The sequence below is a fragment of the Panthera uncia genome, chromosome X (assembly GCF_023721935.1).
Source record: "Panthera uncia isolate 11264 chromosome X, Puncia_PCG_1.0, whole genome shotgun sequence".
Taxonomy (NCBI): domain Eukaryota; kingdom Metazoa; phylum Chordata; class Mammalia; order Carnivora; family Felidae; genus Panthera; species Panthera uncia.
Genome location: NC_064817.1, coordinates 85,579,435 through 85,599,134, shown reverse-complemented (window position 1 = coordinate 85,599,134; position 19,700 = coordinate 85,579,435). Strand labels below are relative to the sequence as shown.

Here is a 19,700-nt window from a genome sequence, read left to right as displayed (position 1 = left end):
ATGAACACTGCATTAATGAAGATTGAACCATTGCTCCTAGGGGGAAATACAGGATTTGGTTTCTGCAAGCCTCTGGACATAACATTTTCATCAACTGATGAATATCAGTTGATAATGTTTTATTTAAGTGTTTTTTTTTTAGGTAGGCTCTGCACTGGGTGCCCAATGCAGGGCTTGAACTCACGACCCTGAGATCAAGACCTTAGCTGATTTCAAGATTCGGACGCTTAACCAACTGAGCCACCCAATCACCTCATATGTATGTTTTGTTTAAAGAGACCTTATTTAATATATAATATTGATTCATTCACATTGAACTCATGGCCAACAGCACTATAATTCATACCCGAACAAAGCTTATGTAACACATGTGTTTTTTTCTGAAAGGCACATCATAGCCTTCTTGCACTTAGCAACACTAGAAAGCACTTCAGCACTACACTTGGGGGCCATTTCAAACAGTGAGATTGTCAACAAAAGGCACAGAAATGTGAAAAACATTTCACTAAGTAGACCGTGAAAAAGACATTTATTTACAGTATGAGAACAGAAAAAAGAAGGCAGAGCATCGCCTCATTTGACCTCAGTTGGGAATGTGCACATTGCTTGACTTTTATTTTTCACCACTCTATGCACGTATTGATTTTGGGGTTACATTTTAGTAGAAAAATCCACAGATATGGAATCTGTGAACAGTAAGGATTGCCTGTAGATGTTTTATATGGTCTACATATGGAAACTGACAGGATTTCATGATGGATTAAATGTGGGAAGTGAGGGTGAAGAAGGTGTTCAGGTGTACTGCCAGGTTTCTGAATAAGGCCACTGAGTCAACAATGGTGTCATACACTGAGAGGAACAGGGGTATAGGGGAGATGGTGAGATCAATTTTGAACATAAGTTAGATATGGCAATTATCCGTCCAAGAAATCCATCCAGACAGTTGGATACATGAGACTGGAAGTCAGAGGACAGGTCTAAGGACAGTCTCTTGGGAATAGACAGCATATATTATGTAATAAAGCACTTGCCCCCTCCTCTGTCCAGGGTTATATTTCAAAGCTTTTCTCCATAACCCCTTGGTTTCTCATCTGATTATAGAAGGGAGTGGTGGTGGATGAGGATATCTCCCTTCTCCCCATTGCACAGATTGGCAGGAAGTTCCATTGTGGGAATCACGAACTCAGTGCATGCTGGCCAATTCTATCAGTGAACTTGGCATACATTTTCCTAAAATAGGAATGCAAAAATAAAGTCAGAACTCTGTCTTACAGTTTATAACTATTGAAAAAATTCAGATGAATCTAAACTTTATAAAAGCCCATGAAAATAAAATATCCCCAAACCTCTATCAGTTCTTGAGGAAAATATGAGAGGAAGTATTTATAATTTGGGGGTAGGGAATACTGCCTTAAACTTACCATGAACATCAGAAGTTAACAAAAGAGTGCCATGTTTTTTTTTTTTAAATTTTTTTTTAATGTTTATTTATTTTTGAGACAGAGAGAGACAGAGCATGAACGGGGGAGGGTCAGAGAGAGAGGGAGACACAGAATCCGAAGCAGGCTCCAGGCTCTGAGCGGTCAGCACAGAGCCCGATGCGGGGCTCGAACTCACGGACCGTGAGATCATGACCTGAGCCGAAGTCGGACGCCCAACCGACTGAGCCACCCAGGCGCCCCAAGAGTGCCATGTTTGACTGGATAAAAATCATAAAATATCTGCATGGCCAAAGGTATGAAGAAAGTCAAAGGGCGCCTAGGTAGCTCAGTCAGTTAAGTGTCTGACTCTTGATTTTGGCTCAGGTCATGATCTCACAGTTCATGGGTTCAAGCCCCATGTTGGGCTCTGTACTAGGTCAGCATGGAGCCTTCTTGGAATTCTCTCTCCCTCTCTCTCTGCTCCTCCCCACCCCTTGTGCATGCTCGCTCTCTCTCTCTCTCTCTCCAAATAAATAAACTTAAAAAAAGAAAGTCAAAAGGTAAGTGACAGGAAAATATCTGTAACACATGTAATAAAGTGTATAACAAAGGGTTGATATACATTTTCTCCAAAAGACTCTTATAAAAATCAACAACAAAAAGAAAAAGAAAAAGAAACTTCAGTGGGAAACTTGGCAAAGGACATGAAGCGGCAGTTCACAGATAAAGCACTATAAGTGGTCATACTCACTAATGCTCAACCTCAAACACTCATTTATTGAACAAATATTTTGTGAGTGGCTACTATGTTCCAAGTATTGTAATAGGTGTGAGGGATTCAGCAGTGAACAAAATATACAGTCTCTGCCTTGGAACTTACAGTGGAGGGAGACAAATAGTAAAAACTGAGATATATGATATATTAGTGGTGAAAAATGCTCTGGAACAGAGTAGGGGATAGACTGTGATGTGGAAAGTGCTTTTGTAGAAAGGATGATGTGACGGTTATGTGTCAGCTTGACCAGGCCATGGGTGCCCATATATTTGTTCAAACATTATCCTGGGAGTATCTGTGAGGATGTTTTTGGATGAGATTAACATTTGAATTGGTAGACTGAGTAAAGCAGACTGCCCTCCCCAATGTGGGTGGGCATCATCCAATCAGTTGAAGGCCTACATAGAACAAAAAGCCTGAGAAAGAGGGGACTCCTCCTGCTTGACTGTTTGAGCTGGACATTGGTTTTTTCCAGCATTTTAACCCTAACTGAAACATCAGTTCTTCTTGGGTCTCGAGCTTGTTGGCTTTCAGACTGGAACTGACATCATCTGCTCTCCTGGGTCTTCAGCTTGCTGACTGGAGATATTGGAACTTCTCAGCCTCTGGGCCAATTATAGTATCTCTCTCTCTTCCTCTCTCTCTCTCTCTCTCTCCTTTTCTTCATCTACTTTTGCTTTGCTTCTCACTTCCCTCTTCCTCCCTTCCTTCTCTCTCTCTGTCCCTTGATAGATAGATGATAGATAGATAGGTGATAGATAGATGATAAATAGATGTAGTTTATATGTGTATCTATATCTCTCTACATTGGTTCTGTTTCTCTGGAGAACCCTGAATAATACATATGGGTAAGGAAGATCTCTTGAGTAGATGACATTTTAACAGAAGAGACCTCAACTATGAGGATGAGGCACAAAGGTATCTGGTCAAACAATGTTCTGGGCAGGGGCAAAGGCTGTAACTGTAAGGAGTCTTACCTAGAGTGGTCCACATTTAGCAAAGAGGCCCAGTGGCTGGAATGGAGGGAGCACAAGGCAGATGAGATCAGAGAGACCTTGACTGTGATGAGCAGGAGTCAGACCATAAGGCCCTTGAAGGCCATTGAATAGGACTTTGGCTCCTACTGCAAATTACTTAGGAAGGCACTGAGGGTGGGGGGTTCGAGCAGAGGAGTAACATGACCTGACTTGTGTTTTTTAAAGGACCACTCTTGGGATATTCAGGTGGATCAGTTGGTTGAGTATCCAACTCTCGATTTTGACTTGGGTTATGATCTCACGGTCATGTTGGGCTCTGCGCTGATCATGGAGCCTGCTTGGGATTCTCTCTTCCCCTCTCTCTCTGCCCCACGCCCCCTAAAAATAAATAAACAGTAAAAAAATAAAGGACCACTCTTGCTGTTGTGTTGAGAATAGGCTGGGATGGGATCAGGAAAACGAGGTTGGAGGTTTAAACAATAATCCTGGTATAGACCAGGATGGTATTGGTGGAGTAGTGACATGTTGTCAGACTTTGTGGGATTTGAGATACAGGGAGGAGGTAGGGATAGCTTCAGGGTTTTCGCCTGAGTGTTGGAAGAATAGAGTTGCCATTTTCAGAGATGGGACATTGTGTAGATGCAGCAGGTTGGAGGATAAGATGGGGAGTTTAATTTACACATGTTAACTCCTTCCCATCTTAAATGTTTTGTTGTCTATACTTTAGTTTTACATTTAAGAAAATTTTCCAAATTAGGATTTTGATTATGGGCATGCTAAATTATGTTAGAGTTGTCCATTAGACATTGGAATAGGCTGTTGGTTTTAAGTACAACATTGGAGGTCATGACTAGAGGTATCAGTTTAGGAGTTACCAAATTAGCTAACAATTGAAGAATTACAAACTGAAGCACAACACCGTTTTCACACTAATAACTTGGGCAAATTTTTAAAAATTAATAGTGTACAATGTGGCTAAAGGTATGGGAAAATGAGAATTCATATACATGCTGTGAGAGTATAAATTGATAGAGCCTTCTTGGAGGGAAATTTGGTAGTTTTAATCAAGATTTAAAATGTGCATATCCTTTAGCCCAACAATTGCACTTGAGAATTCAATCTTCTAGATATACTCACAGGTGTGTACAAAAATACAGTAAAACCTTGGGTTCTGAGTAACTTGCTCTGCGACTGTTCCACAATATGAGCAAACAGTTCCAATAAATTTTAACTTGATAAATGAGTGATGTCTTGCAATATGAGTAGTACATAACGTTGAATGTCACATGATCACAACTGACCTAATGGTGGTTCTTCTCTTCTTTTCTTCTCCTTCTCCTCGTCCTCTTCCTCCTCCTCCTCCTCCTCCTTCTTCTTCTTTCTTCTTCTATTTCTTCTTCTTCTTCTCCCCCTCTCTCTCTCTCTTTCGCTGCAGGATTGTGGGTGATCATCTCCCATGCTCAGATGCTCAGTCTCAGGCTGCAGTGTTCAGCAGAAATCAGCAATTTTTCAGAATGTTAGAAGGTGCCCACAACTGGCACGAGCATATTTGTTGTCACTTCAAAGCACCTATGGACAGTCCTTTGCTTTTCCATACAAGAGGAAGCTTAAGCATGCTGCGCTTCATTCTAGGTCAGGCTGCCTGCAGATATAGACCCTTTCCTCTTCTGCCTTATTGCCAGTTACATTAAATACAATATAAGACAAGAGATTATTAATACTATACTTAAGTCAACATTGGTGTGAGTGTATTTAATGGTCCCATGCAGAAAAAGATTCCACTCAGCAAATAGATAGCAGTGATTCTGTTAGTGATAGTGAAAGTCGTCCTACACAATACCCCTCCTGTCTCTTGTCTCCCTCACACTAGCCATGAAGGTTTTCAAAGGTAAGTGTAGGTTAATTTATTTTTCTTTATATTTTGTATTTTCTTTATTATTTGTATTCTATTACAATATTGTAATCATTTTTATATGAACATTTTTGGGTTGTGGAACAAATCATCTGAGTTTCCATTATTTCTTATGGGGAAATTCGCTTTGATATACAAGTGCTTTGGATGACAAGCATGTTTCTGGAATGAATTATCCTTGCAAACTAAGGTTTTACTGTATGTATATAAGGTGTTCAGTGTTGCACTGTGTGTGATGGAAAATAAGTGAGGACAATTGGTATACCCAGCCACAGAAAATGGTTAAATACATTATTGTTCAGTCAGCCTGGAGTCCAGATTCCTGTTCAAAAGATTGACCATGTGATGATGGTGATAATTATATATATTTTTTTGCTGAAGCCCTACTGTGTATCAGGTACCATGCCAAGTGTTTTAGGTTTTATCTCTGAATGAATTTTTGTTACCCATGGTCATTTCCTTTCTCTAGGCACGCATTCATGTAGCAATTACTTTGGGGCACCTACTTTGTGCCAGTTTTCTCTACAAAATCCATAAAAATAGACTCACTTACTCCGGACCAATAGTTCCTAATCTCTTTAGCACTCAGTTCTCCTGTCCTTTGAGATGCTAGTGAAACCTATAACCTCTGTCCTTAGATAAATATTCATTTGCTTGGGAAATCACAGCCCACCCTCCCCAAGCTCCAGGAGTTCTGTGGACCCCAGATCAGGTTCAGAATCTCTGTTCTTGGGCAAGAGGACACAGAAGGCAAGAGTGGGAGGTGGGATGGGACAGAAGGCCAAGGTATACCGAGATCTCTGGCAGGCCAGTTTGTATTTGAAAAGTACTGGTTAGGTGTAGATTTTGCTGCCAGGATGCTAACATACCAGGATGCTGGAGTCCCTTGGTGAATACTAACAGTGTTATCTGGGCCATGCTCTCCCATTCCCCAACTTTCCCCTCCCTGTCACCCATCTTTTTCCCTGCCTGCCAGGCCTGGACAGCCCAAGTATCTCTCCATCTCCTCTTCGACTCCAACCCTCCCTAGACCAAATGCAGTCAGCCAGGACTCTAATCTTCTGCCCAAGTGCCTGGGATGCCTCTCCCATAGCCTGAGTATAGGGCTTTGCAATGAGTCTTTGTCTCCTGTTCTTTTTTTTTTCCTTGCTCGTGGAAGTTTCCATGTCAAGCAAGCTACTAGGATACCTGCTGGAGAAACCACCAGATACTGTCAATATTGATCAGTGCTTCAATTCAACAAACGACAGGTGACAGAAACTCCTGGGTCAGCTTGGAGTCTCTAGGAAGCAGACATCAAGATGGAGTTAGGGGAGAAAGGTTGATTGGGGGTTGACATCTGTGAAAGATGAAGAAGGAGGAAGCGGGATTGGGCAAGCAAATCTCCAGACATTGCTGTATATCCAACATTGGTGAGAGGATAGAAGGACACAAGCAGAGTTAGGTAGGCTGTGATATGGATCTGGAAGCTTGGACCGCTCCAGGAGGCAGCTGCAGAGAAAAGATAGATCTTTAGTGAAGCAGGGGACTGAAATGGCCAGGCTTTAGCACCCTCCTGTGTTCAGTCACTGGCTCAAGGCTGCCCCAAAGGAGCATGGCCTCGGCTCAGATGTTGCAGCCCACTGCAACTATATAGAGGTTCTCGGCTGTCCTCACAGCCGAAAGGTGAGTTCTTTCCAGAAAGGTAAATTGAACAGTGTCCCTAAGCTGCCACACCTTTAACCATTTCTAACCACCAAGAAAATGGCCAACACCCCTGCATCAAGGCAGATCAGTGCTAATGCAAGGTAGCACCCGGTGATACTCCCAAGACAGGGTTTGCAACTTTGGGCTGGCTCCCTGCCTTATAAGGAGTTGGGGGTGAGAGTGGCTCCCACCCTGTTCTGTTGTATTTTTCCCTCCAGACATGAGCTCAAGATTCCCCCCGACTTGTGACTTATGTACTGAATATGCTTCTCCACGTTTAATATATTTTTTAACCTTTATTCACTTTTGAGAGACAGAGAGAGACAGAGCATGAGTTGGGGAGGAGCAGAGAGAGGAGTAACAGAATCTGAAGCAGGTTCCAGCCTCTGATGCTTCTCCATGTTTAACCCTCAGCTCTAGGAGCCTTCTGGCCAGGGAAGTAAAGAAGATTCTGCCGAAGACAGACAATGAGTGTGCACATAGATACACTGGGCATCTGGGCAGTGGAGTCTCCTTCAGGCTTGGCTCCAAGAATGTACAACACAGCAGTTATGGAGTTATGGTGATCACTGCCATTCATGACATACCTGTAATTCTACTGTAATGGTTAAGAGTCATAAGGGCCTGCTGTTGAACCCTGCTTCTGCCACGGGGTAGCTTTGGACTAGTGACTCTTTCTCTGAACCTCAGTTTCCTAATTTTCAAACTGGTCATGAAAATGGCACTTATTTCCTAAGGTTACGGTGAGGTCAAATGAGATAATGCGCGAGGTGCTTAGTGTTGCTCGGCACGTGTAAGTGCTTAATGACGGTTAGCTATGTCATTACCGTGTGCCAGGTTTGGTACAGCTATTTCCTCATTCAAGTGTCACAGTAACCTTGCAAGGTAAGTATTAGTATTTAAAATTTTTTTAAGTTTTTTTTAATGTTTTATTTATTTTTGAGAGAGATGGAGCATGAGCGGGGGAGGGGCAGAGAGAGAGGGAGACCCAGAATCTGCAGCAGCCTCCAGGCTCTGAGCTGTCAGCACAGTGCATGACGCGGGGCTCGAACCCACAAACCGTGAGATCATGACCTGAGCCGAAGTCGGACGCTCAACTGACTGAGCTACGCAGGCGCCCCCAAAACATTTTTTTAATGTTTATTTTCGAGAGAGAGAGCCAGTGGGGGAGGGGCAGAGCGAGAGAGGGAGACAGAAGACCTATAGCAGGCTCCTGAGGGTGGAGAGCCCAATGTGGGATTTGAACGCATGAACAATGAAATCATGACCTGAGCTGAAGTGGGGAGCTTAACTGACTGAGCCACCCAGGCGCCCCACAAGGTAATTATTATTATCTCCCTTTTATAGATGAGGAAGTGGAGGCTCTGGTAGAGGATTAATAACGTGCCAAAGGATCACGCAGTCAGCAATTGGCAAGCCCACAATCCACCTCTGTGTCTCTTTGATTCCAAGCCGGCCCATTAGCTCACACCACGCTATGTTCTAGAGTTTTCTGAGGCTGGTGCCAAAGGGGTTCTGCAGGCTGATAAACAGCATGGGGCAGAAACGGGGTTTGGGAGGGTTCTCGGCCCACTAACAACTGGATGAGAGCAGCAGTGGAATAGAAGACATTTCTCACAGTGAACGGAAGTCAAAAGAATGCCTAATCAATAGGATACGTTGGAGGTTATATGCTGGGCTCATTTATATCCCACGATAAATAGTATATAGAAGTTGGCCTTCTGCAAGGTATAGTTTGAGGGGCACCAATCACATTACTCCCATCCCTCACACACGAAACATATGTCCCAAGAGCCATGATGAGGGGCCATATCTTTGAGGTATAGTATCATTCCAGTTGCTTCCAGACAAAATGCAGAAACCCCAGGAGACAGAAGCTAGTCACTTCCTTGTTGAGTTTAGGAGTTAACAAGCTTAACTTGAAAATGGAGGGTGGGGCCTGAGAGAATGGGTCTTAGGGCAAAGATGTCCCCATGGGATGGGGAGGGGTGTTTGAGGAGAGGGCAGGAGACTCCAGAGTCTGCAACTGTGGGGACCTTGGAATGCAAAACGAGGTACAGCTCCAGAAGCATGGGAGGAAGGGGTGTGGAGGTAGGAGGCCTCCTAGTTCTTAGTTTTGTCACTGGTCTCCCAAAGATTTGTTTGTCTTAGAAACAGCACAAAAAGGGAAGGGGAACAAAGTTCATGTGGGCCGCTCCAGAAGCTGAGGGCTGCAGGGGGCGGGGGTGGGGAACGAGGAAGGGGGGGCTGGAAGCACCTGCAGTTAGTGTTGCAGACACCTCTCAATGATTTCCTGCCTTTGAGTAAGAGAATTGGAATCAATAACGTTCCATTCCATTTTTTCCCCGGTGCAGACAGACCTCTCAAAAATACGTTTGCGAATTGCTATTCTTGCTTCCCTTTAAGGGCCTAAATCTATCTATCATCTATCTATCTGTCTCACCTATTTGAGAGGAGATAGAGAGAGGCAGAGAGAGGGAGAGAGAGAGAATCCCAAGCAGGCTCTGCACTGTCAGTGCAGAGCCTGACGCAGGGCTCAAACTCATGAAACCATGAGATGGTGACCTCAGCTGGAATCAAGAGTCTGGATGCTTAACCCACTGAGCCACCCCGGCACCTCCTAAATCCCTTTTTTTAATATACAGTAAATTGGTCATTGCTATCTGGATCTAACGTTAGCCTTTTTGTGGAGCTGGAAGAAGTCTTGCACAGGCAGTGGCAAGTTGTGATTGTGGATGGCAGTCTCTATCAACTGATTTTACTGCAAAAGAAACAGAATTTGGGGAGAGGGAGAATCCAATCACCAAGCCAAAAAGATACCGTTTTGTGCAGTGCTTTCTCATTTGTTGTCTTATTTGAACCTCACAACTGCCTGGTGGGCCAGATAGGGCAAATGTCCATTCTCAACATCTGAAGACAGAAGCCCAGACTAAGTGAATTACCAAAGGCCACAAAGCACGGCAGGGGCAGAACAGCCTTAGTATACGGGTCTCCTTTGGGTCTGGGACCAGGATTTACACAGCCAGGAACACCACAGCCTTTGTTAAACCAGAGAGTTGATAATGTAAATGTCTGGAATGTCCAAGAAGAGAGGGAAAGGAAAAAAAAAACCCACACGAAATTGACTTGAAATAGACCAAAATACAGTTTATGCAGTCTCAACCCATGTTCAAAAGTGTTTCTGCTGGAATGCCTACTCCATTCTCTTCTTGGACACCTGAAATAGGGCAGCCTCCCCATTTCAAATCCTTTTCATCACCACACATGCTATTCTCAGATTCTGCCTAAACAGTTGCTTTCTTAGCTCTGGACTTTGGGTGCAAGATAAGGAATAGGAGGAAAACAGTGCTCCCCTTCTTTGCCCTCCACAAATATGACACACCCGGGAGGAGGAAGTTTTTGATCATTTCTAAGTCAGGGTGACATTGCTGACCCACGGTACCACTTTCTGGAAGCCGACCCGACCCCAGCCTACACTAGAAAGTGATAGTGAAAATAATATATTTGCTCTATTTTTGTGTTTTCCAAACTGCTGATATAATCCATTAAGAAGTTGGAAAAAGTCTATTCAGTGGCTGTGAACAGAATTTTCAAAAAAATAAAAATAAAATAAAATCAATACAATGAAATGGAAAGTACCAGAAACAACCTGAAAGTAGGAAACATGAGTTTTAGTTTGGACATAACATTTGAATTAGTTTGTTACATTTATGCATCTGCATGCTGGATTGTGCTATTTTGTACTTATTGTGGGTTAGAGCAAAACCTTTGAAAACCACTGATCTAGAAGATATATACACCTCAATTTGAGATGCAGTCTGTATCCCAAGACCCTCCAACAACATATTTCCTCCTTTTAGTGCTTCTCTAGGAAGCAAGACTGATCCATATAGGCCACTGATAGTCAGTGAGAACTCTTTTGTACAGAAACCTGCATTTGGCAAAGAAAGGAAAATATTTATTAACTAATTTATATTTCTTTACTTATTCTTGAGAGAGAGAGAGAGAGAGAGAGAGAGTGCGGGGGAAGAGCAGAGAGAGGGAGAGAATGAATCCCAAGCAGGCTCCCCGCTGTCAGCATACAGCAGGATGCAGGGCTTGGACTCACGAGCCATGAGAGCACAACCTGTGCTGAAATCAAGACTCTGACGCTTAACAGACTGAGCCACCCAGGTGCTCTGGGAAAAAATAGAATACAGAAGTTTGGGAGGCAAGTGTTTTGATGAAATGTTTTCATTGTATCAAGCCAACTGTTAAACCAGAAAGCCAAATCTGCCCTATCATTTCCCCCCTAGACAGGTTATCCTTTATACCAGCCTTATCCTTTATACCGTGTATTAAATCATAACAAGAATCAGCAAGTGAAGTCCCCTTCTACCAAATTTCCTGCCTCACTAGTTTCAAGCAAGTTAATCCAGAAACATTCCACAATAAAACACATGCTATCTTCTTGCCTTTTGTTGACTGCTTGCTCCTTCCCCAAACACATGTGACCTTTAATCTCACTGGGACTATCTTTTTAGACACATTTTATATTACTAGGTGACTTTCAAAAATCAGGAAAATGTTATGACTCCAATTCTCCAAGGCTCAAGTATGTTTAAATAAGGTCTGTGGCTCTTCTAGCCATATAGAAACACAAGTAACTTGGCAGAATTTGAGTCTTGAGTTACAGGCCTCCTAGGCTGATAGCCTATTACTTCCACTGCCTACAAATTTAGACCTAAGTAGATTAGATTCCTAACCATTTTTTATCTAGGCAACTCCTTACTGGACTTCATCAATCTAATCTAAGATGCCATCAATTTGAGACTCAGCAGTATTTTGTGTACTACTGAGAAAAGGAAAAAAGGTGATTAAACTATGATTTGACATGTTTATGATCCATACCAATTTCAGGGGTATTAACTTGTGAAAAATGTGCATCTTTGAAGATGAAAAATGGTAGTTGGTTTCAAGGGGTGTTGCATCTTCTCCCTCCTCTCCAAGTGTCTGTTGACATTATTTTTTCATTTTTTAGAGAGACAGCAAGTGCAGGCGTGAGCAGGGGGAGAGGCAAGAGAGGGAGAATCCCAAGCAGGCTCCACACTCATTGTGGAGCCCAACGTGGGGCTTGATCCCATGACCCTGGGACCATGACATAAGCCATAATCAAGAGTCACTTGACTGAGCCACTCAGGCGCCCCTCTGTTGACATATTTTTAATGTAGAATTGAATTTAAGGAGACCATTCTTTTTGGAAACCAACTCTTTTGGTTTAACTGCCTATGGAATCCAGCATTTTGGCTAGTTTCTCAGGGTTAAAATTTTCAACATCTCACCAGAATCCTGCTACCTCAAACAGGTGATATCAGGATGTGAACATTTGGTAGGAAAAGAACACATGTTAGAGAAGAGACAAAATCCAGGTTGTCAACCATTGTTTTCAACACTCTAATGTGTGTGTGTGTGTGTGTGTGTGTGTGTGTGTGTTTAATTTGAAAACTTTGTATTATACAGGTAGTCATTTCTGGAGTCTTCAAAAGAAAAACCAAAAGACCTTAAAACAAGCTTGAGAAAACCTGTCACAAGGAAAATTTTATTTTATTTTTTCAAGTTACAAAAATATGTGCATGTCAAAAATACAGTCTTAGTCCACAGAAGAGTAGTTCCAGCCATTTAAAAGTTATACAGAAGGAAAAAGCAATGTATATAGGAATCGTAAAACAATACAGTATAACTGCTCAATTCAGTTATTGCTAGTTATATGCAGCTTTTAATTGAGACTGTTCTCTACAAGGGAAAGGGCAGTGTTTGGGCACTGGCTTTTGCTGCTACAGGCGTTAAACAGCCAACCCCAGATTAGAATAAGCTCACTTTGAGTAGAATATACCATGTAAGCTTTGATCAGTACCACAAGGGAGTGTGGTCTAAATTTCTGTTCCACCTCCTTCTCCTAGTTGGTTCTATTATCAGAAGTAAAATGTGTAGTTTGGGGCAACAGTAAATGAACTGCTGGTTTTCAAAGTAAGTGGTAAGAAACAGGGACTCTGAGTTGCAATGGAGAAATGAAGCTGGCAGGTTTAGCTTAAAAACACTGAAACAATAAACACAAGGATGGAAAAAATGTTAAAGTGTAACAAAAACCCAACACTAGCCTTTTCTCTTTAGATGTCGAGATGCAACATGAATCAATCTGTTCTTTTGAAGCCTAGGAGTTGATGAAAACCTGCCTTCCTCTTTTCTCTCTTTAAAAAAGACAGAGACCTAGCCACATAACAGGAACATGTTTAAAAATAGTTCCATTTGCTTCACAGAAGAACAGCGCGTCAAATTAAATAACTTTAACTTTAAATAAGTAATAAAAAAATGCAGACGACAGTGTAAACCACAGAGAACAAATCACTTACTTTGGGGGTGGGTAATACACAGGAGACGTTTGGCCTGAAGTTCACATGGAAGACTTAGCAGGTAAGAGTGTCCCAAATATATAGCAATGGCTTCGTTTCCCACTTTCTTGTCAGACCCTGCAGGGTCAGGCTTATTGCTGACATTTAACCCCCATAAGTTCTTGAATACATCTGAGATAAATATTGGTGGGAAGTATGAGGCGAACTGGAAGAACCTTTCAAAATCATTCTTAGAACAAAAGTGACACTCGGGACCATTTGGCAAGGACAATTTATGACTTAAACCCTAAAAACAGGTGATTTCAGGAGGTAGAAAACAAGTACCAAAAATGTACCATTTGGCCACCCTTCTTAACTTTTGGCCAACCTTGGATCTCTCCATTTTTCACTCCCCATTCTCCCATTAAAGTTATATTAGTCCTACTATACCATTCGGTACCTAACGTTATAAACTTGGAGCTGCCACAAAAAAATCTTTTTAAGTAGTTTTACTTTGAAAACCACTGAGTATATCTAATGCTCAAGTATCAACTGGGAACATTTTAGTAAATAAATTCACTCCATAGGGAAACATGCTGACATAAAACAAATACTTAACGTGAAAAAAAGACGACTGAACATCTCTATATGCTAGTACATCAGGGCAGCTATGCAAACCTATATTAGTAATACTTTCACTGAACTGATTTGGAAAAGCCTTAGGCTAAAACTGCATTACCAGCATTTACTGGCAATAGCTCTATGTCTTACTAAAAACTTAATCTAGTAACAATGAAAAACTCTGCTTTCTCCCACAGAGTTATGTTGTGCTGATATCCCATAGATAATATTATAAAAGAATTTCATTTTTGCAATAGGCTGGGCTCACAGTGAGTATGTTAATACAGAGACCATGTGTACAATATAACTGTAAGAATGTCATGAGTGAAATGCATATAAGGCATGTAAAAAACTAGCATTAAAGCTCTTAAGGGCAACGATCCAAACTGGCAGCTGCTAGAAAAGGCGCTGCTATGAATAAAAAAAGTATTAAAGAAACACAGTTTCGGCACATACTAGTTTCTAGTGCTTCCACAATGAAATGAATTACTTCACATAAATTTCTGTTGCTGGAACTAATGGACCAAAGAAGAATGGACTTTAAGTACTAGCCCAATCTTGGAAACGAAAGCAATCGCTTGCAATCTTCCACACGGTGTTTTGAGGATTAGACTGGGCGGTCAGCAGGAAGTTCTGGTTGAAGTAGTGTTGTTTGTTTCCATCAAACTTCACAGTTCCACTGGTCACAACGAGAACTGTGGTCTGGGCCTGAGTAGCTTGCTCTTCACCCACATTAAGGAAAAAAAAAGAGGAGGTCACAGTTTCTCTCAATAAACAGATTTTCAGGCTTAAACTACAATGCTTATAATTTGACACAGCAAAAGAGTTTCATCAACTTTCTCGACCTTGAGCACAATCTTGAACCTGTGCTCTCAAAAAGCAGAAAACTAAATAATCATTTCAAAGCAGATTAAAATTATTTGCAGTCCAGAAAGATTTGGGGTACACTAAAGTTTCTATGTAAAGTTTCTTATATCTAGCACAGGACCCTTCGGTTCCTGCATTTATCCATACTTCATTGGGTTTCTAACAGAGCTGTTTCTTAGTTTGCTTCCTTTTTAAAAATTTTTTAATGTTTATTTATTTTTGAGAGAGACAGACATAGCACGAGCAGGGGAGGGGCAGAGAGGGTGATGCAGAATCTGAAGCAGGCTCCAGGCTCTGAACTGTCAGCATAGAGCCCGACGCAGGGCTCGAACTCACAAACCGTGAGATCATGACCTAAGCCAAAACCAAGAGTTGGATGCTTAACTGACTGAGCCACTCAGGTACCCCTGAATTTTTCATTTTTAACTTGCTCAAAAAAGTAATTACTTCTGTGGCTAAGAGTTGCACGTTTGCTTTTGGTGTTAAAGTTCAGTGCTCGCTAGAGGAAGACAAAAGACACAGAAAGACCATGATCTTACCATGAACTGGTTGGCAATCTAACATATTGACCTGGAACTCACTAGAAGGCAACATATCAAAGAAATTGGTTAGGGCTTCTAGCCCTGTAACAACATTTCCATTCCATATTAAAGTGGCCTTGTCTAGATACAGCCTGGTTAGTGCCTAAAGAGACAGAAAAGAAAAAAAGATGAGGATTTTTGTTTCTGGGGAAGCATTTTACAGAAATGGGTTGAAGGGTTACAGGTGGCAGATAAACATTTCCATGGTGCTACTTCCACCTCTACTCCCCTCGCCCCCTGTTGCTGGAAGACACTGTGAGCAAGGTGGCTGCCTTCTATAGACTCTTGGCCTGAATAGATACTTCACTTTAGCCACAAAAAAAACTTGGCCTCCCAACTGGAAGAAAGTTTTAAATGTAAAGTTTTGCTTTCTGTGTTAAAATGAAGTAAACGATCACAAATTTCAAGCACACGCAGCCCCAAACCAGCTTTAGTCTCCCTCAGTTTTCTAGTTCTGAGATTAACAAAGTTGCCAATCAGGTCCTACCCATGCATTCCAACCCCAGTGTTCCTGTAAGTGTGAGTCATTTAATGTTTGAACCATTTATTGTTGTAGGTTAGGAAGAATTCCTTTTACTACTATGCAAACAGCATATTTTGTTCAAAGGAATCACGAGGACTTGGTAAAGCAGAGTCCTCGATAAGTCAAGTAGTTAAGGCTGAAATAAGGCAAAATCCAACAGTTAACTCCCTGGTCACAGGGGTTTAGTGTCTCACAGGACACATTATTTGCTTAATTCTACAACTTCACTTGGATTAAAACACAAGCCCATTATCTTGACTCTGGTAATAAACTATGTTGCCTTTTTTTTTTTTTTTGCTACTTTGTTTTTGAAAGCAGCAAGACACAAAAAACATCCATTGTCAGGTCCCTTGCCCCTGTCCATGTCATCAAACATCAAGTACCAGAAACTTCTTTTATCTTCTGTCTTAAAAAAAAGACATTTTTAGAGATAAGATATTAACTTCTGTATCTGCAGCATAAAGAACATTCTCTAAGGCAATCCTGTGTGGATAAAAGACCTAGGCAAGGCTGGAGCACACACTGAAAAAATCACTGAGAAGATACCGCTCAGGGATAAATCACAACAAAAAAGCTGACGAAGTGATAACTTGCACTGTTGGATACTAAAAGTATCCAAACCATGTGGATCCTATTTCTGAGTACCAACTATAGCCATGAGCTTTAATCAGAAATTATTAATATACGAAATTAAATGGGCAAATCAAGGAACAGTCCCTGTAGTGCCAAGCTCCTTCACTAGCACTATAATACTATTTTAACCATCTTGGCTGAATGATGGGATTAAAAAAGGTAACATATTTAAGTAAATATGTCAGGTGCCATGTTAAGTGCAGTAAGTTAGTTCCCATTTACCACCATAAAAATAAAATGAAGTTAAGAAAGGTTGGCAATTTGCCCAAGGTCACTCAATTAGGTAAACTCAACTCAAAGTTGAGTTAGGATTCCAGAGCCCACACTTCCATGATATCACACCAATCCTTCCCTAAACAGTGCACTTTATTAAAGAGCAAGTCTACAATCATCGCTTATGCAAGTCAGATGAATGACTGAGAAAAGACCAAAAAACCTGGTACTTAATAAAGAGTAATAGAGTCTCTAACACTCACCCGTCTTCTTTTGTCCATTGTCTCATAGTAAATATTGACAAATTCCTCAGCAGCTCTACATGCCTGATCTACATGAGTTTTAAAATCCTACAAGAAAAAATTCATAAGTGTACATTACCACCGCCTCCAACTCCTAACAAACAGAAAACCAACAGAAGCTGATGATTGTAGCTCTATATACAGCTCACATTTTTCCATATAAATTTGGACATTGCAAAGTTCAGGGCTCAAAAGTTTCCAGTTTTTACATTTTTCACCATTTTAAGATACATATATTAAGGGAATCTCATCCCTCATTAGTAAATGTTTTTCTCAAATATGAATTTACAATCTTTGCTTTGTAACTGGTACTGTTAAGTACTTTTTAGGCTTCCAGTATTTTACAAAACATTCACTTTAATAAAAATGATGTGGTCTGAACCTTTAAAAAAGGAGGGGGGGAGCATTGAGTTCTCTAAGCCAGAAGTTACCATAAGGAGTTGTTCAGTGGGAAAAAAAACAGGGTACAAATACAGTTCAATAAAATACTTGAAAACAAGACAGGAAACTTCTTATTACGTAAAAATTCACTGCCATTTGTAAACAACTGTAAAAACGAAGAAGAGAGATGTTGTCGGGGTTTTCTCCTGCCGGGAGATTAAGTACCTTTTCCCCCAGCCATTCACTGAGCCCACCCTATTATTTGAATTAAGATTTAAGTTTCATTTCTCTACCAGGTGATGGAAAGATCATGGAGAAAAAAGATCGCAAGCCATAAACAAACCCCAACATTCCTGCCTCCCACCAATTCCCATCTCGGGGTCCTTTCCAGCAACCCAAAGCAACTGCACAGACTCCGGGAGTCGGAGGCGGTGGGGGGGTAGTGGGGGGATAGGGACCCAAGGGGGCTACGGAGAGCGGGCCCCGCCCCGAGGCCCAGCGGGCCAGGCCCTGATTCGCCACTGGACCACGTGACCACCAGCCAGCCGGCCCAGTGCCCCTCCCCTCAGCCGGCCGAGTCGCGGCGCCACGGCACCCTGCCGCGGCCCGGGCACTCACCACAGACGAGGCCATCAGGGAGCTCGAAGCTGGTTTTTCCGGCGGTGGCGGCGTCACTGCCTCCTCACGTGTCCGTCTCCCTCGGCTGCCGGAGGATCAAATATTTAGGGAGACAGCTAAACCCGCCAAACGCCGAATTCTCCACCCGCCCATTCTCTCCCGGAAGTAGCTCGGTCCGTTGTTAAAAGCAGCCCGACGTTCCAACCTTAAGTACAGTTCCCTTCAGTTCCGACCGTACCCTCCCATTCGTCTCCTGTATTCGCTTGTTTGATATTTCTCTACTTCGTCGGGAAGAAAAATCACTCAGCTTTCGTTAATTGGATACTCTGACAGAAAGCATCCATTTTTCCAAGGACGTGGGACAAGCTAAAAATATCTGAATGGCCCAATAGGAGGACTTCTTTGCTTCAGAAGGCGGGGCCAACGCTGGCCGAAGACCAACGAGAAACGCCCGGAGAGACCTGTATCAGTAGCCTATAGGAAAAAGGGGTGGAGCTTGGGGAAAGGATGGAAATCACACTGCGCATGACTGGTGGAGACAGATTTAAAGTTCTGGAACATTCTGGAAGAATCTAGCCTCATTGAATTGAATCCCACCTGTCTCTGTAGCGTTTGTAAAATTATTCAGTTTGATTTTGCGCTATTCATAAGGAAAGGCTTATCAAGTTCCTTCATTCTGGGAGGCTTTTTTTTTGTCTCTCAGACCTCAAATGAAGATTAGTATACACCGCCATTCACCCGCCTTCTGCAACCTACTCTCTTAACAGCTAAAATTTTACTGAGTGGTGACCACGAGCAAAGTTCCTTTTCTAAGCATTTTAATCCATATTACTTCACTTATTACTTCAATAACAATACGAGACAGTCATCTCCGTTTTATAGTTAAGGCACAGCATGATTAAGTAACCTGTTCAGGGTCACAAACTAGTTGGGGTTCAAGTTCAAACAATTTACCGCTACAAACTGCCTACACTCTCCGGCATCCTTTAAAACCGTTCACCTCAAAGACACCAACAACTTCTGGGTCATCAAATCAGTTAGATATCTCTATAGCCTTACCACCCATAACTGGTTTGTGGCTCATCATCATAATAGTCCCTCCTTCCTTGGTATCTTCGTGAGTCTTCACGAGACCAGTCTCTTCTGTATCTTCTCATACTTGAACGTTTTTTTTTTTTTTTTCCCGCGGCTCTTCCCTCTTCAGACTAGCTTCAACTGCCAGCGAACCAGCTTCCTTCTATTGCGTACCCCCCCACCCCCGCTTAGTGGCGTCACTTCCGGGGGATGTCTCGTTTTAAAACTTCTCTCCTCCCGCGTGATGTCAATTGCTACTCGTATGCTAATGAATCATACATAGTTACACATCTCCAGCCCCCACCTCTTCTCTGATTTCCAGGGCCACATACGGAATTTCGCTAGATAGGAACACCAAAATGCACTACAGGCTTCCTGAACTGCTTGAGTCCAAAATTTCAACTCATTATTTCCTCTGCACTTCCAATCTTATGCATTCGTTTAGTGATCTGTGCTTAAATTATTGTAATCTTTATTTTTACCACCCCCCCATCATCATAATTCATTTGTTCATTCAACAAATATTGAGCACATACTATCGATTAGACACTGTGCACGGTTCTGGGAATAGAGTGGTAAACAAAATAGACATGATTCGTATCCTCATATAGTTCACAATATAATGGGAAGGCTACAAAATAAAACATTAATGAACTGCAGAGGAATTCCAAGCAACTTTCTCGATTCTGGTCATTTTTTTTCAAGCAACCTCTCTCTCTCCGCTCCCCTCCCCTCCCCCCTTCCCTTC

General features: G+C 42.1%; 1 protein-coding gene across 2 annotated transcripts; it reads right to left on the bottom strand.

Moving 5' to 3' along the window:
• Positions 1 to 12,322: 12,322 nt before the first annotated feature.
• On the bottom strand, positions 12,323 to 19,123 carry NXT2 (nuclear transport factor 2 like export factor 2). 2 transcript variants are annotated; one of them, XM_049644174.1, is made up of 5 exons: positions 18,938 to 19,123; positions 17,879 to 17,963; positions 16,841 to 16,927; positions 15,167 to 15,311; positions 12,323 to 14,482 (listed from the first exon to the last, which is right to left on the bottom strand). In XM_049644174.1, the coding sequence occupies exons 1-5, from the start codon at positions 19,033 to 19,035 to the stop codon at positions 14,301 to 14,303; spliced, it is 597 nt and encodes a 198-aa protein (XP_049500131.1). In that variant the 5' UTR covers positions 19,036 to 19,123; the 3' UTR covers positions 12,323 to 14,300. The 2 variants fall into 2 exon arrangements, with proteins under 2 accessions (XP_049500131.1, XP_049500132.1); XM_049644175.1 differs by lacking the exons at positions 17,879 to 17,963; positions 18,938 to 19,123 and adding an exon at positions 17,604 to 17,706.
• Between the last annotated feature and the right edge of the window lie 577 nt (positions 19,124 to 19,700).

Bases quoted from the DNA above. Each gene is read 5' to 3' on its own strand.
- NXT2 (XM_049644174.1), bottom strand. From the start codon at position 19,035: ATGAGAAGATACAGAAGAGACTGGTCTCGTGAAGACTCACGAAGATAC. The intron at 17,964-18,937 runs GTAAGGCTATAG...ATCCTCCGGCAG, and splicing joins CCACAAACCAGTTATGGGTG to CCGAGGGAGACGGACACGTG. The intron at 14,483-15,166 runs GTAAGATCATGG...ATGTGGGTGAAG, and splicing joins AGATTGCCAACCAGTTCATG to AGCAAGCTACTCAGGCCCAG.